Source organism: Pieris napi, chromosome 5, assembly GCF_905475465.1.
Source record: "Pieris napi chromosome 5, ilPieNapi1.2, whole genome shotgun sequence".
Lineage (NCBI taxonomy): Eukaryota > Metazoa > Arthropoda > Insecta > Lepidoptera > Pieridae > Pieris > Pieris napi.
Window position 1 is genome coordinate 4,319,626 of NC_062238.1, and position 18,585 is coordinate 4,338,210.

Genomic DNA, 18,585 nt, shown 5'->3' on the forward strand with positions numbered 1-18,585 from the left:
ATTAATTTACTATAAACGCAAAATTACTCGATCGGTCTAATATCAGGCATTAGAAAACGTATCGATTAGCATAAATCGAAATCAAAAGAGGCAACGATCATCAGTGAATTGAATAGGGCAATTACGAGAGCCTAGCGGAAGCGGTAGCGAGCGCGGAACACGTGGCGGAGACTCAGGTGTGCCCCGCCCCGCTCGCCCCGCCCGCTGCTAGCCAGCCGTCAGCCAAGCGATCACCTCACTGTCAGACGCGCGCTGCACACGACGCTCGAACGGCGGGAAAACACGGCCCGTTTTTCACCACGCGAACTTCCGCGAGTCGAATTCGAATTTCGAACGCAAGTTTGTTATATTGTGAAGTGTTTCGTGGGATGTTTGTGTTAGTAGTGTTTTAAGTTTCTGTTCTGAAAGCTTTAGATCGTTGTGAGTATTTTTTATTTATTTTGATAAATGTAATAAAGGTTCGTTTAAATGTTTTTGACTTTAATAATTACATGAAATCGAATTTAGGATGAATAATACACTTTCGGAAGTAATGTTGTTATATTCAGTTGCTAATTGGGATTTTTATCATTTGATTTCATTTAACATACTAGAAAGTAATTTTGACAAAATTGTATCCTCAAATAAAATTTTCCAAGGAAATTTTGTTTCTGGCTGAAATTCGGATCAACTTTATCGCCTTATCATAAAACAATTTAAAAATATTCGGGCTGAAAATACCAGAACTTTCAGAACTATTTCCTTACTGCAAATTTGCTACAATTCAAAAAAACACTTTTATTTTTACGTCGCCGTAAGATTTTTCCTAAATATTACTGGGTTTAAAATCTATAAAAAGGAAATTCTTACCATATTATTATTCATTCCTTCACGTATAGATAACTTTTTTAAGGCGAACTGAACGATAAATTCTTTAAGTAAAAATACTGTTTATTAGATATTTAATTGAATGATAAATCATATATTTAAATATAATAATTAATTGAAAGTAAGAGAAAAAGCTATAGATAAGTAAGTAAGTTTTATTACACTTTCTGGAGTTACTATCAGTAATATCTGGTTTTCTTCAGTACTATAATTAGCATTAAAATAATAAAATAAAAATAATTTTCTCGAATTAAAGCCTCTTGCAACCTTTACAGCCTGAGCATAAAGTAATTGCGTATTTTTAGTATTACCATAATTTATTGATATACAATAAATTAACAGTAATACATTAAGAACATATGCCATATTTGTGTAAAGCCTGAACCAACGTCGATAATAACATAACAATGTGAAATATAAAAGTATAAGAAAGTACATAAGAAAAAAAACTTTAAAGCATTTCAAACGATGCCTTAATATAAAATAAAATAAAAAGCAATGAAATCGTTCGGCCCATTTAATGTGGACCGGACGGGAGTGACAAAAATCTTACTGAAATAAACTGAACACATGTCGTCTGAATGTCACACGCCCAGAACGGGAAGATTAGGAATTAAATGCAATTATTGGGTAAGATCGCTAGGAACTTGGTCCTCCCTTTCGAGCCGATAAGGAACGCAGACAGATGGGTATTCTTATGTAAACTTAAATAGCAAATTAAGTATATTATATAGAGCTAGAAATTGCCGATATTTTCGTTCAACCAGGAAAGCATAGTTGAAAGAGATATTTTCTATATGGTATTTAAAACTTGGTGAAGACTATTTGCAAGAGTGCGACTACACTGTAACACAAGATTCTTACATATATTAATATTTTACAGAATATGTTAGATACTTAGCTTATGTAAACTTAAATAGAACCTTGAAGCGATAAAGCTTTTGTTTAAGTAACGAAGGAAAAATTTGTGTTACATTCAAATATAGAATTTTGTTTTTAGTATATCTCTAAATACTTTAAACAGTTTTTTTTTTATCTGGCTTATAAAGTTTATAAGGTATTGTCTCGTAATAAATTACAGGCAAGATAGATATTGAACATATCTTTATATAAATAATATCTTTAAGTGTACTTTGGATAAGTATTATAATGCAATTGCAAATACTTTAACTCATAAGGATTATATACTCCATTAATTAAAAGTTTCGACGGTATTCAATGAATATACGTCATTAAGATGACTGATCAATTAGTAAAATTGATAATATTAAATTACAAAAATACTAGGTTTTTACTATTAGACTTTATATATTTTTAAGAATTAATAAAATGTATAATCCTCTTAGTTTTTCATGATTCGATCTCATAAAACATCAGTTTACCTAACCTATTAATAAGAATCCCAAATGTTTTACGACAACTGAAACATTTAAATTTTATCGTCTATATAATAAAATTATTCTCAAGTATAATTTTCGTTCATAAGTCACCAGTGTATCAAATACTCAAGATCTTTGAGTCCACGATTCGTCGCGCTTGCAATAAATCGCTATTACGTAAAATGCACAAAATTATACGTACAGAAAAGTGGGGAACATTCATCATTCGTTACGCGACAAATAAATCCGATACAATGAGTACTAATTTGCTCATAAAGATGTATGCACCGACGGAGTTCATAAATCGGCAGAAGTCACATTCTACCGCACTCTCATAAACCTCGGCGGACACTTTTATAGCCCTACCACGTGGCGGGGACAGGATTTTTTCCGCACTTGACTTAACATGTGTACCACTAAGAATATCCCATGTAAATTTATTGTTTCTTAATAGACCCCCTGTGTTACGCAAATCTTTTCATTGCCTCCCTTTTTCCTTTGATGTATAGCGAACAAAATTATACTCTGCTCACATCATTTATAAATGTTTAATTAAATTTGTCGAAGATATTTTTTTTTGTTGCCAAAAACTAATATTTCCAGTAACCATCCGTCACACATAACGAAGCGTCGCATTTGACCAACTAATGTGTTTCATTTTATTACAGGTCCATCAATCAAGCTCCACTCTAAGAGGACAATTGAACGGACTGCGAACATCTTCAGCACTTAACATGTCCAACTAGACTATTCAGTAAACATCAAAGTATGACAGTCTACGTGTAATTTTGAGACCAGAGAGACATAATAATCTGTTATCAATGAATGACCTAAATTATAACGCTGGGATGAGTTCCTATCAATTCGTCAATTCCTTAGCCTCGTGCTATGGAAACCAAGCACCTGGACGCACAGGAACACCAGTCGAACAGACTGGGCATCCTGGTCTGCCCACGCCAGGGGCTGATTACTATAACCCAAACGCAGCAGCAAGTGCATACCCAAATGCGTGCTATTCGCCGCCACAAGTCGGTCACCATTACCCTCAGCATCCTTACGCAACACCAGCTACAGGAGCACACATGCAACCTCAATCAATGATAGATTACACACAGTTACACCCACAAAGACTGGGCAGCACAGCAAGTCATATGCACCAACATTCAAACCCAAGCCCTGGGGCACTATCGCCCAATCTTTTGTCAGCGGCTAGTCAAGCTGCTAATGCTAGTTGTAAATTCGCTGATTCAACTTCTACGACAGGCGTAGCATCGCCCCAGGATTTATCAACGTCATCAGGGCCTGGGAGGACATCTCCTGGCTTCGGTGTTGGTCAGAACACTGGCAACACTAGCACCAAACTAGGATTGTCCACACCAATTGCATCGCCAGTTGAGCATAAGGCCAATGTGAATCAGAATATCTCGAGTCCAGCGTCCAGCACTTCGAGTATTGACAGCAATGATGCCAACACCTCAAGTTCCAGTAACACGAAAAATGCAAAGTCATCGGGAAGTTCTCAAGCTAACCCTCCACAAATATACCCGTGGATGAAGCGAGTTCACCTAGGTCAAAGTGAGTACTTTAAAATATTCTTAATTCAATTTATCACAATAACGATGTAATAAATGATCTCTGCGATTCTCGCTTTTTTGTCGGTCCTATAAAATGTTTTCCTTATAGGTGATACAACCACGCCTTTGTCTTTAACAAATACTTATGTCTAAAATGGAAACTATTCATCAATTGAATAAGGTGGAGACAGTATAAATTATATATATGTTTATAAAAGCATTAGCATGCGTTAATGTTAGATCGATGCCGCAGCGTCGGACTGATGAATGATCGCCATAATAAGGCATAATGGTTTAGTTGGCGGCCGCTTATAACCCAATCGTTTTTCTTAAATCTTTTTGATAGGAAAAGCGCATCATCACTATGACATTGATCTAATTAACCGTTACAAATTCAATTATAATGAGCATGTATTTGTATGTTTAGGCTCATATATTTTATGTGTATATTTGTTTGTTTTTGCATAAAATGTGTCCAAATTACATAAGTCCTGACACTTGATAGCAAATGTCCGGTGATCACGCGATACTGGAATAATTTACGTTACTTTTCAGCTGCCGGTAAATTTCTTAAGACTTTATGCTAATCCTATACAGCTATATATACAGATGTTAGTAATATTTGTCTCAGGTACATTTTATTCTTTCTAACAGTTTTACCAAGCTGCAACAATAAACTTTTCTATTAGAATATTACCATAGACAATGTAAATGATATGTTCACATATATCTATACTAGCAGCCTCTTGGCCTATATATGCTACGCGTTGCTATTGAGACTTTCATTAAAAACTAAAAATTTAGGCACCTAAAAAACTCGGGACCATGTCGAGAACACAGCCGGCCTGTCACACATAGATGCTTGATAAGACAGCGCACATGTTGCGTTCAATTCCTTGAAACTATTGTTTTATCGGCCTTGTCAAGGCTCGGTAGTGCCGCGAATGTCATGAGTGTCACACTATTTTGTGTCATGCGTGTCAAAGTGTCACCACTAATTGGTGAGATCGTGTTGGTTCATGACATAGTTTTCGCGTATTTAAATTAAGAACGTGATGCATTGCACACTTGATTTTCGAATTAGGTTAGATCAAACGTTGGTAACATCCAGAAATTATGATTTATGCAGAAAATTGATACGGTTATAAATCCTTCGTGTAACGAATTAATTCATGCTTAGTTCAACAAGTAATCCTTTGAGTAGCTTATTGCCTCACGGTTTTAATCTGAGTATTAATCATCGCCTTAATATTGTTCATTGATTGACCATGAGGTGAACATTCTAGAATAGTGTTAGTATGAAACCTTTTATTTTAATTAATTTATTACTTGTGATACGTATGTACCCTGGAGCATAGGACAGACTATTCCGTGTCTGTTTATAATAATTATTAAACACAAAACTATCAATACAGATGGTAGAAAACCAAGTAACTGTATTTATTTTTTTACTGGACAAATAATAGATTTTGTCTTGAATTAAACCTATAATTTCATATCTCTAAGAAGTAGTAAATACGAGTCCTGGTGTCCTTTAAATTACAGTAAGTAGGAGTTGGGTTATCAAAAAACGTTTTATATATTTTCCCAAGTCTCAAGTAACTTCCATGTTTTTCAACCATATTTCAAGTTGAATTAGTCAACGGTGCGTGCTACAAACTTAGTACCAATACTATTAGTATCGTTAATAGTATTAATTTAGATCAAAGTTATGAAAAGCTCTTTACCATTTAATATTAATTATATTTACTTTACAAATTATAACTTAATGTTTTTATTAGTACATACAATAATTTCCAACATTTTAATATGTTCCCTGACTCAATGATTATATTGTCAGTTCAGAGTCAATAGTAATCTATATGCACATCTTCGTCTTGACAATGTATGCAAACCGCAATCAAGCGTCGCATAAAAATCACAATTTTTGCATAGGTAGGTTAAGGAAATTGTAGGATTTCTACAAAAGGCATGTGTAATGTAAATATAATACATATATGATTATATGTATAAGCTAAAAGCTCACAAATAACCAAATCAATATCGTAAATCAATTAATTATTTAAATATCACCTTAAAAACCTCTCCGAAGGCACTAAATTTATTGCCAGTGTTTCGTGAATAAATCAAAGCTTGCAGTGTAAATTATGACTCAAATAATGTTATGCTAAACGTATGCTAAGGTATCAACTTGCACCTCTGTTTTATTAATCCATGGAAATTGCAAACGTTGAATTACCGGAAATGCAACTTTGTTATTTGTATGACACAAGAGAAATTTGAGTGAAAGCTATACACCTTATGGTAATCAAGAGATGCCTTGTATTAGCCTTTTCGTATGAAAACGTGAGCGAAATCTTTAAGTATTTTATAATTTTTCTCAGGCCAAAACACTTTAAATATTACAAAAGCCAATTTCAAAGACACCAAGGCTTTTTATTTCATTCCGGCTACCTGATTAGAGATACGCAATCAAGTTTGTGCATATGCAAAAAGTAAATAACGAACGGGTTAAAATGAATAAAAGTTGAATGGGGATTAGTTCACGGGCGCTGGTTGGTCGCCATTTTGCAATGGCGGCTATGACATTGCACATTTTGTAGCTAAGTCATTCTCATATATATTTTATATGTGAATAATGTTTACCGTAAATCTTTATCGACTGCGTTGTATATAATTACGGAAATCGATCGTTTCCAAAAGTATCTGTTATGAAGAAAAAGTCGTAGTATAAAGTAAATTCCAATAAAATCATTTTTGTTCCGTTTATACATTTTATTAACTACAAGCGGCCCGTCCTGGCTTCGCTCGGGTGTACATTTATTTTTTAGACATTATTTGTAGATATTGATATGTTCTTTAACATTGTGAAAAAAAAATTGTCCTATCATCAATAGTTTTCGTACCGCATGCGATGAAAGATATTTTATAGGCATTTTTAAAGGTACCATTATTGTAGTTCTAGTAGGGATCCTTATTTTTTCTTGCAAAAATATAACCATATTTATCAGTAATAACGTAGCATTCGAATGGTAAAACAATTTTTTAAATCGGCCCCAGTACTTTTCGAGCCAATTCGTTACAAACATACTTACATACAAATCTTTCCCTTCTATAATATTAGTATAGATATATACATATCTATTACCCAGGTACTAACAAACAACTACAACTACAACAACTAAAAACATTATAAATTACGTTGAAAATATTATGTTTTAAAAACACAGTTCACATAATCTATTATGCAATAAATTTTATTTTTAATATTAATAGCAGGTATTACTCGTATAATATGCAATATATCATAGTTTATAAAATTTATAAATAGATTTTTTATAGAATCTAAATTTAGCCTTTAACATTCCATATAAGACGATAATCATACACAGTAAAATTTAAATAATAGTATTTTTAAAACCTCTTTACTAAAACGTATCTCACGAGCAAGTCACTAGTATAAAATACTTTGGAATTGGCTTATTGAAAACAGTGCAATAGATCAGAAGTTCCCGAACTCCGTTGGGAAAAACAAGTTCAAATATTAATGCTACTTTAACCTCTATAAAATATAGCGGTGATATCGCATTTCTCTTGGTTAATACCTACTTAAATAGTTCTAGTATAGTTCGTTTAAATACGATACTTAATACATATACAACAATTATCATCTCTCTAAAATATTACTCGAAATGTATATATATTTGGAAACGATTTGTAATCTCTATTTTTACACAAATTTTAATTTAAATATAAATTATTTGTATATACTTTAACTAATTAACTTTTACTTGCTTCTGGCTACATTTATCTCTTTTATTTAAAACATACGTTTATGCAAAAAAGACTTACCAAGTGATAATTCAAGGAATGTTGCATTAGTTAAATCTTTTTAGTGAATCTGAAATAAATATCGAATAAAATGATTCAGGCAGATAACTATAAGTTTAAAGATAACACTATAGAAATGATCTAATGAAATAAGAGTCTGGACCCTCCCGAATGGTATTTTCTTTTTATATGCGAAATTAAGACGGTGACGGAAAATATCGCAAGAAAACCGTAATATCTTATATAGGTATACAAGTCAACGTCAGTTGAACCCAGAATCCTTATCATCTACCTGCCAATTAAGAAAGAAATGATAAAGAAACCTAAGGCTAACTAACACTGAGGGATCTATAAAAAAAGACTACGTTTTAAATGTCAGAACTCAAAATTTTTTATATCCTAAGTGGAAATGCATTTGCCCCCGATAGTTGCAGGGGTTGCAGATAGAGCATTGTTGGCCCAGTGGCTTCAGCGTGCGACTCTCATACCTGAGGTTGTAGGTTCGATCCCCGGCTGTGCACCTATGGACTTGTTTTTTATGTGCGCATTGAATATTTGCTCGAACGGTGAAGGAAAACATTGTAAGGAAACCGACATGTCTTAGACCCAAAAAGTCGACGGCGTGTGTCAGGCACTGGAGCCTGAACACCTACTTTATTATTTTTAGTTTCAGGGTTATATGGGACTCGACTTACACCAGAATCTCTGCTATTCAGAGACTGGGTGAGCAATACCCACTAAAACCACCTCGAGTAGTTCCTACAGAGCACGTTACAGAGGCTCTGGGGTCATTCTCGGTTCTACCGTGGCTTCAAGGGCATAACCAGTACTCAGAGCGTAGCCGCTTACTTAGATTGCAATAATATTTTAGTATGTACCATTGACACATTTGCCAAGAATGGAGGATGAGGTTACAAACGATAGTCATCTGAGACATCGAGATTTTACGCCTGATTGTTCTCGCTACCTACTTAGGAACCTTGGACAATCTAACTATTAGTTACGAGGATTATCCGTACAAATAATAAATGCGCAGTCATTAATAACAAATTTTGACTGCAAAAGTACAGTATTTAAAATTTAACTCTAAACGAATATAACAGAGAGGTCCCTGAGGTCGTAGGTTTGATCCCCGGCTGTGCACAATGTAGTTTATTTCTATACATTTAACATTCGCTCGAACGGTGAAGGAAAACAGCGTGAGGAAACCGGCTTACCTTAGACCCAAAGAGTCGACAGCGTGTGTCAGGCATAGAAGGCTGATCACCTACTTGCCTTTTAGATTGACAATTGATCAAACAGATACAGGTATCTGAGGCCCAGACCTAAAAAAGGTTGTAGGGCCACTCATTTATTATGGCCATTTGGAACACGCGTTAAGTATCTCAAGAATTGACAGTAGGTACCTATACATTATGAATTTTCTCATATCTAAAATTGTAATGCAATGTACTGAAATGTAATTAAAATGCAAATAAAGGCCGTCTGAGAAGTTTTAATTCAATTTCAATAGGCCATGTCGCCGACACTGATTAACATCAGGGGTTCGTTGCATGCGCGGGCGCATATTGCGTATTCTGAATTAGCATAGGCATCTCAGCTCGTTACTCAATGCTCACGATTGTATGCGATTGTTTAATCTATTGGAAATGGAAAATATGTTAGACATTTTTTTTAAATGAATTATTTAAACAAACATTATATATGTGAATTTATTTTAACTCGATTCTTGTTAAAAAAATTAACAAATATTATATATAAGCTATTGACAAATACTTTCAAAAATTCTTGGATCATATGTATTTAGAAATTCAGTTGCCATAACAAATGTGTTTACACGTGTGCACACAAAAGTATAAAATAAAACTTTAAATTTCTGATATGCTTTAATAAAACATATGAAAGCATATTTTGTTGAAGAGCTCATATATTACGATATGGCACATTGATTGTGTAAATTCGGCGTAACATGCATCAGCTGCACAGTTCGTTTGTGTATAAAAATAACTAAAACATAGCAATAAAGAATTCTGAGAAACTAATGTTGAAAAAACAATATCAAACTACAATTATTATGTTTCACACGACATAAAAATACTTCCGATCGCACCTAAAAAATGGAACATTAAAAACGGGGAAAACGTCTCAATCTCGTGTCCGAATTATTGTCATATTTGATATAATACTCAGTGCAATTGTTTCCGAGCCCATAAATAACTGCATACAAAAGATTCGCGGTCTAAAACGGGCAGATAAACATTTTTTTTTTTTCGTTGCATCTCGAGATCCTGCGGCGGCGACTATAAATATTAATACAATCAAATGTTTTGACGTGGACCTTTTTAAAACTTTTATCTTGTAAGGCTCATTTTTTATATGGATCGATTTCGTTTTTATTTAGTGTTAATTTGGGCAGTGAACGTCTTTTAACAGATCGTAAAGTAGAGTAAGGCGCCAGGTGATCCGCTTAAACGGGGGTTGACTGTAATAAAATTATGTAATGTGTGAATACCTTTTATTTAATGAAGATAAGAATTTTATTACTAAGATAGCACAGCTTATACCTACTTGAAACTAATTTGTTTAAGTATGTATTTTATACCTTTACCCTTATAGGTATAGTACCGTGTACATTATATATATAGTAGGTACCTATACCTCAGTAAACAGAAGGCCCTTTAGATTATATTTATTAATGAATAACCAGATTATATTTAATAAACTATATGTAATATGCACTCACTTCTTGCCTACCTTATCAAATTTAAAAAAAAAATCTTTTCTCAAAGTGGTTGCCTGGAAGAGATCGCTCGAAAGCGATAAGGCCGCCAGTTGCCCTCATTTACATTGAATTATGTTAATTTTTTATATTGTAATGCAATGAAGTGTAAATAAATAAATAAATTCAAAATTTTCGTAGGCACCTTTACCTTTTTTTTTACCTTTGTTGAATTATGATTTTTATTTTTCATTGTAAATAAAGGTCCAATCCTTTAACAAGCAATTATCAATATAAAATACTGCTTGTGTTTAAGAAAGTGTCGAATCAAATAATCTTGAATTGTGCACTCCACTATTAAATTAATTATTAATCAACGTATGATATAGAAAGACGTTTTAAAACGTAATTAATTTTATTTATCTTTACGACCTGAGATTATTTCAAATTAGCATAACGGTGATTACTCACACTGTATCATTAATTTATAAATAAAAACATAAATCTTTAGACTGACTTTAAATGCTGTAGAACAAACACCCACTATTTTATTATAAGTCAATGAAAATTAAACTCTAATAGGGTGTAAATAGAATATAAATACGCCTATTTTATAAATTGTAAGGTCGGTTTCGACAAGATCTGATCAAAGTATCTAAAATGGTCACAGTTAGTGGGTTAACCACTTTAAATTGTCATCTGTCTGATTTATTTCTGTTTCTTCGGCCACACATTTTTGTCTGTGCCCCGTCTCGGATATGAAGAAATGGGAATGCTTTCTTCTCTTTAATTTACGTTTTTGATACAATTTTGTTAAATGTATCGGTTTAAAAGACCAAGAAATTAAGTGGACTTTTCTTGGAGATTGCTAAGGAACTAGTTTATCAGTTTGTTTAATCCACAGGATTTAACTAACTTAAAAATTCGTTTTGGCTAAGAAGGTGCAAAAGCCTATTTACTCAAGAAGATCAAAGAGCATTTAGAACATTTTCCGGTAGCGTAGTCTAAATGGCGACCGAAATGAAAGTATTTCCTGTTTCTGTACATCCAATTTATTGATAAATCAATTGTACTTAAAAGGTACTTACTTAATTGTGTTTTAATGATTGTTTAACCTTGGCAATTCTACTATTCAGCTACCTATAAATAGTACATACTCTGCAACCTTTACCAATTGCAATCGTTAATATATAGTCCTAGCAACCTACTCGTAAACCCTGTCTATCAACTGTCATTGAGAGTGTCCATAGGTGGCGGTATCGCTTGACCATCAGGTTGCTTGCCGCCCGTTTGCACCCTGTTCTAAAAAAATATATATATTTACAATTAATGATTTGCATACTACACTCTTAAGTAACTGTTATATAAAACACTAACAATGCGGTTCATTGATACCAATGACCTCACCAATTCGCAATATATTCAATTAATCAAATTATTATAATGACACGGTTTTCCTTTCCCATTAAGAGAACCACTGTTCGTACGCCACAGGCGTATCGAGTCAAACGGTCGTAAACTATAATCATTTGCGGAGCCCATAAATAATTGCGTAGTCCGAACCAGCTTTTTGTCGATGCGGCTGCGCAGGTAATATAGTCATAAATTTCCATAACCGCCACTCGATCTTATCAAACATGATTTTAATTTGATTTTGTAACCACACGTGTTGAACGTCTGAAGTTACGATCGTAGGTATAAGCAATAAACAGTTTAGTAGCACATAATAAATTCAAGAGTTTTTGCCAAATGATAATTTTATATAGATAAATAAGGAATCTGTTAAAATAAATGGCACATTAAAGTACCGGAACCATCAAAGGCCGTACAGAATTTTAAGTGTTATGGGCATACATTTATACGATAACATTTGATAAACATGCTTAATTCATAATATCTGAAGCTCTTCAATTTCGAAAAAGGAATTCTATTTTTAAAAATGTGAAAATATAAAACCTTCATTCTCACACCCGCGCAGAAAGAATTATAATTCAAAAACAAAACCTAGAACTATTCACAGCCCAACAGGTCTATAATTTATAACCATCTTTAATCATACGATATCTAACACCAAGGTGAAAGTGTTTATAAGTGTCCCAGTTCACACGAATGTAAATTGTCAAACGTAATGAATAAAAGCACTTCGTAATGATGGGGTGGTTTTAAGCGTGACATATGATATGTCATTTTAATTATATGTCTAACAGTGACAAAAACGTCAGAGATTTAGATTTGTTTTGTTTTATCTATGTATTTGGAAATGGATAGGATTATATTTGAAATTAATAACTTCAGCCTTTTGAACACGTTTCTGCATGGTGATATCTATCTTATGGGTATTGCCTTTCGACGCCCTATTGATCTGTGGCTCCAAATACATTATTTTTCTCCGATCTACCAACACTACAGTTCCCCTTGAACGTAGTGTTTTAGGGTTTCTATGCAAATATATTCGGTACTCCAATCATTTTTCAGCTTTTAATTGTCCAAAACATATGTTTTATTCTTCAAATGACGCACTGACCGATATGATATCCATTCTACTTTCTGCTATCAGCTTATAATCCATTTATCAAAGCCTTTGTTTACCGGCTCGATGTATCATCAACTATTAATTATAATGCGTTCTTCTCTTCGAACTTTGACGTTCTCGCTGTGTGACAGACCAACGATAACACTAATGTTATTTTATACTTACTTTCTTTGGTCGTACATTGAAAATTACATCTTAACTATAGGCGATAAAGTCTAAATTAGCGTACATATAATTACCACGATTTGTTTATGAAATCTTAACCTTATGTCTACGACGTAAGGTAGCTTTTCGATATCTGTTTAAAGAATTCAAACACCTTTGTAATGCACAGAGTTGAGAATTTTGATGGATGTGCTTATAATTGTTTCTGTATCGATTATGCCATTGATAAATATTTCGGCTATTGCTCATTTTATTAATGACATGGAAGCGGAAATATCCTGGGTGAGCCGGTTGTGACGACAGCGTGACGTCACAATTAATTTTGAGGCTGTCAAAACATCTGTCAGCGATGTTAGACATTGTTACGTTTAATTTTAAAGTTATCGACCTAACTTGTCTTAAGTGAAACTTCGTATTAAAACAACGAAAGAAAGTTCCTTAAAACGTCCATAATTTTAAAGCGTGATTTAGACGACTATCTTAATACAGTCAGCAAATACTTATTAAACAAATTTGTTTCCATTTTAATAAGTTTGGGTGAATCTAAATAAATTGTACATGTTGTTTTGTATACCTTATATAAAATATTGTAATTTTAATTAGAAGACAAATAATAATAGTATAGTTTTGTGTAGGTATGCCGCGTTGGAACTAATCCAAACATTAATATATAATAATATTATGTAGAGTCAAAGTGTTTTATTCAATTAATTTAAAATTAACGGCTGAGTATAAACCAGCAAAGCAACGAACCGAAAGGGAATTTAAATAGTCTGTAGACAAGTTTAGTCTCGGCATCAGGAATCCATCGGGGGATGTTGGTCAAACGAAATAAAACTTTCACCCTTATATTTAAAGACGAATTTTATTTGATAAATGGTTATTCAATTAAAGAAAATTTTAAAAACAATTGATTCGCTTTATAAAACCAACATAAGATTAAGGATGTATTTTTACGTTTAATTAAATTACCTACTGAGAATTAACTTTTTTAAATTTATTTTTAGAGACCTTCCTTTAATAATTTCTAACAATTTCCAGGTCTTGAAGTCAATTTTATTATTAAATTGTAATTTTCATTTATTTCATCTAAAACCTTAATTCAGTCTTAAATAGAATGCACCTTCATTCAGTAAATACCTGTATCATAAACGCGTACAATGCAATATTAGATTAGATCAAATTAATTATAAATGTTTACTAACCGCACTTTGTACCTAACACTAAAATTGTAACTATTAAATTCAGTTATAAATAATTCCTAGAAAAAGGTTTTTTTATCAAAGATCTTACTTGTTATTAACTCTTACAATATTCACCACCTTTTATATAATTACCTCGTTATATCATATAGCAACTCTTCTAGACTATCCTCTAGAATAGAGTTATACGAAACTGTTATGTGAAATATATTACTCAAATTGGCACAGAATGTCAGTCCATTAAAGTTGAAGACATACCAACACAGGGTCCTGAAAAGTCTTCGTGTGACGCGGGTTGACATACTCAGTTCATTAATTCTTCAACTGATCAATACCATATTGCTACAAAGACGTGACCTACGTCTTTGCAAATGTTTTTGCGAATGTATTTTTGGCTGTTTCTACAACAAATGTCAAATTAATGTTTTCTAAAATACAATATGACGTCTTATTTAAGTTTTACTTTATGCTTGAAACATACGTTTGGTTCCTAACAAATATGGAAAGGAATACATTTTTGTGTTCTTTTGTTATTTAAAATTTTAAGGCATGTAGTAGATTGACTTTTCACCCAAAACATGTGTTGTTTCGTCAGAACTGGATACCAGGACGTCCGAACTATCCGCTCTTGCGTCTACCACTAGCCACAGAATATTATGATTTAAAACTAAGTTAATATTCGAATCCCTAACAAGAGAACAGTTGTACCCCAAACCGCTAGCTAGGGCTGCGTCAAAGCAACAGACAGATATTAATGGTTATATGGAAAAAATATCGTTGCGTTTCCTTTCCCTAGCTTTTAAAGCGTAATAAACAATGTGCAATTAAACCGCCAATAGCAGATTGATGGATTTATTAATAGATTCTGTCATTTGTACCGGAAATGTAGCTTGTGGCGACTATAGGTAGAATTTGTATAAAGTATAGTTTCGCCCTTATTTAGAAATCATTAAAGTTAATATCACAATACCATTTTCATGGTTATTATTGTACTAAATTATACTTGGCTTGTTAGTGGCCGAACCTTGGTTGGGGTACAAAGAAGTATCTAATGATATAAAACAATTATACCAGCTTTGCGAGGGAAATATCCAGAGTCGAGACTCAGCGCGAACTATTACTATCTCTAGGATCTCTAGTATTTTCGCTGATTAGAGCCTCAAAGTTGTCATCATCGGAGCATGTTCGGATCTTATACCAATGTGACTAAGTCCGTCAAGATAAGAGGGTGCCAATTCTATAAAGGCCGCACGCCGATCGCACTTGCGCGCCTTCTGGCAGTGTGAGAGTCCATGGGAGGTGGTATCACTTAACATCAGATTTGCCCGTTTGCCCCATGTTATATAAAAAAATACACCCGTATGTAAAAATCCGATAACTTGTTGTCATACGGGAGTCATCGTCTCGTCTCTGAATATAACCTTTCGAACAAAAGACACTCGTTATACCTAGTCAATCGATTATAATTTGGCGTGTAGTAAGAAAAGAAACTAATCTTCACTTTTGTGATTTATTCAAAGGTCCTTCAATTCACTAACACAAGCTTTTAAAAACTATTCCATACTGAAAATCATTTTATAAACATTATCCTAAGGGAGCTTTGCAATTACAAAAACAAGCACATAAAGTGTAGGAGTCGCCGCTACTGGAACCACAAGTTATAGCCTAGGGCAAGATAGGACTATATAACTAGATAGATCGTGCTCTATCTAAACTAAAAAAAGTTCATAATATACCTACATTAATACATCAGTAGCGCTACTACGCTTTATGGGTATTTTTCCCCTCCACTGGTCTCGATCCTTGGCGACTATCATCCAGTTCGTAAACTTTCTCATCACTCTTAAATCCTCTTCGATGCAATCTCTCCATCTGTTCCTGGGTCTGCCTCTTGACCTTTTCTGCTATGGCATCAAAGTCAAAGTCAAAATAACTTTATTCATATACGTTATTACATTAGGTAATTAATTACTTACCTAGGTAATTTACAGTTCACAAGTCAAGGGGCAAGAAGAACTGGCAAGTAACTTTCCGCCACTCTTTTTAATAACTAAGTTTTGAGTCATACAAATTGTTTGAACTGGAGCAAATCAATCCCAAGGATTAGGATCATTTAAATATTCGTCAAATTAATAAAAAAGGTTTATTGATTAATTTACGTCCGTAGTTACATCCAATGAGTTATGGTTTTTGGTGCCCTGATCTCTGGCATTCGCTACAAGTGGCCTGGGTTTTGCAGAATCTAAGAAGAAAAATGAATCTAAGAAGGACATTATATAAACTAATAAAATTTATAAAAAACTCTACTTTTATATCAATTATTTATTTTCATATTCATATACAACATGAACTCAAACACTATTTCAATTTGAAAAAAAAAACTAAACTGAGTATTAAGCTACCGTGTGCAAAGCTAACTTTGCAAGGAACAAAACTATAACCTAATTACACTTGCAACGATGTAATTACTGACAGATTTATACGTCAATGCATAGCAATGAAGTACCAATTAAAACGAAGGAGATAAGATATCATTTCGTAATTGGTTCATTATAATCAGCTGGGCAGGGCGGAGCATATATGGCTTATACGTACTTACACGTAGAACCTGTAAGGCTGTGTAGGTTTCATGTTCATAACGTTGCATTTTGGAACTTAATTTTAGGGACATAGAATTGCTAATTGTGTATCTTCTTTATAATTACGTGATGCACGAAATATACTTAAATTAAGGAATTTTTTTAATTACCAACTCGGTGGTTTAAGTAAAGGTTGGGTTATCGGGAATAATGTTAACCTATTTTTTTTACTTTTTTTTAAATGCTATGGTTTATGTATCTTTATTATTTAGACTGATTTGTAGACTTCGCACTGCTGTAGTAGCTTATTACGAAAAAAAAATTCAGTCACCAATTGTTGTTGTTGTTTTTGTTAATTATGTAGTTATATATGTCATTAACGTTAATTACACACGAGTTTATTGATTGATAATATCTTGGGAGACTTGGGTTTGGATAGCGTCCTTTATTGAATCCTTATTAGTTGCATAAATCTCTAAAACTCTGAATATCTCTGAATAACTTTAATTATTAACTTTATATACTATAATATCGTTAAATATTGAATCCAATTATCTTTTTCTACTAAATCTACAAAATGTACACAACGCCAAAAACATAAACAAACGTTGAAAATCCGCGAAAAACGTTTATGCGTCTGCGCAGAGTTTGTTTTGACATGTCGTGAGTGACGCTTACAAGCCGCTCGTTTCTTGTCACGATCGCGCTAACGTTTACAAAGGCTAGTAGCATTATAATCCTTAGATATTCTTAGGTATGAATCAAATATATAAACATTCCATAGTATTAAAACTGTTTTATATATTTTCTTATTGGCAATAGAACGCATCTGTCTTATCAAAAGATTGCAAGTATTTCTTCTATTATGAGTGTCTCACAGGCAAAATGCTAAACTATTAAGTGGACTGAAAAGTTCAAAATCGAAAAAATCTTGTTTTTAAATAGAATTTAATTTGATTATTAAATATCCCTGGAGTCATAAGTTCGATTCCGATGTGCTCCAATGGACTTTTTATTTGCGCATTTAACATTCGCTCAAATGATCAAGGAAAACATCCTAAGGAAACCGGCTCGCCTTAGACCCAAAAAGTCGACGTCGTATGTCAGAGATACAGAAATCTGAGGTCCAGACCTAAGAAGGATATAGCGTCACTGATAATATATAATAAAAGCTTTGACGATCACTTATTGAGACATACGATACTGTTAATAACATTTCAATATCAATAACAATGGGCCTCAGTAATACTTTTCCTGTTTACCCTCAAATGCATACCTAAGTCATTTGTCTAAAGAATTAAACAAAGCATATATCACAATTGAAAGAATAATTTACTAAAACTTCTTACTTATTGGTTCTAACCAGTTTTAAATCCTGTAATCTAAGAATAGAAAGTCTACGTCTCAAGACTCAAGGAATCGTATATCATTTTCAAGCATTAATTTACTAGATTCAGGCCGCTACACGGCAGTAGTTCCGTCGAAAGAAAACTCTATACAAAACATTACTTGCAAGTGTTGAGCGATTTATGCGACGGCCGGAGCTTACGTTTATTGTATATTATTGTAGTGACACCGACTAATTTGTTGGATAACTGACGAAGCGGGAAGAAGTTTATCTTCGGATATCGAAGTCTATTAAAAGTTTACGTAATTTTTATTCGGAATTTGTTTGCTTATCTGGGCGTGTTTGTTTAATGATTATGAGATAAAACGATGCATGCTTCATTAATTTT

General features: G+C 33.2%; 1 protein-coding gene across 1 annotated transcript in view; it reads left to right on the top strand.

Moving 5' to 3' along the window:
* Positions 1–228: 228 nt before the first annotated feature.
* Positions 229–18,585, top strand: part of LOC125049760 (homeotic protein Sex combs reduced) — a 32,374-nt gene continuing 14,017 nt past the window's right edge. The window contains exons 1-2 of the mRNA XM_047649207.1: positions 229–420; positions 2,915–3,821. Coding sequence (XP_047505163.1) covers positions 3,068–3,821 — 754 coding nt within the window. The 5' untranslated portion in view covers positions 229–420; positions 2,915–3,067. The remainder of the gene's footprint in view (positions 421–2,914; positions 3,822–18,585) is intronic.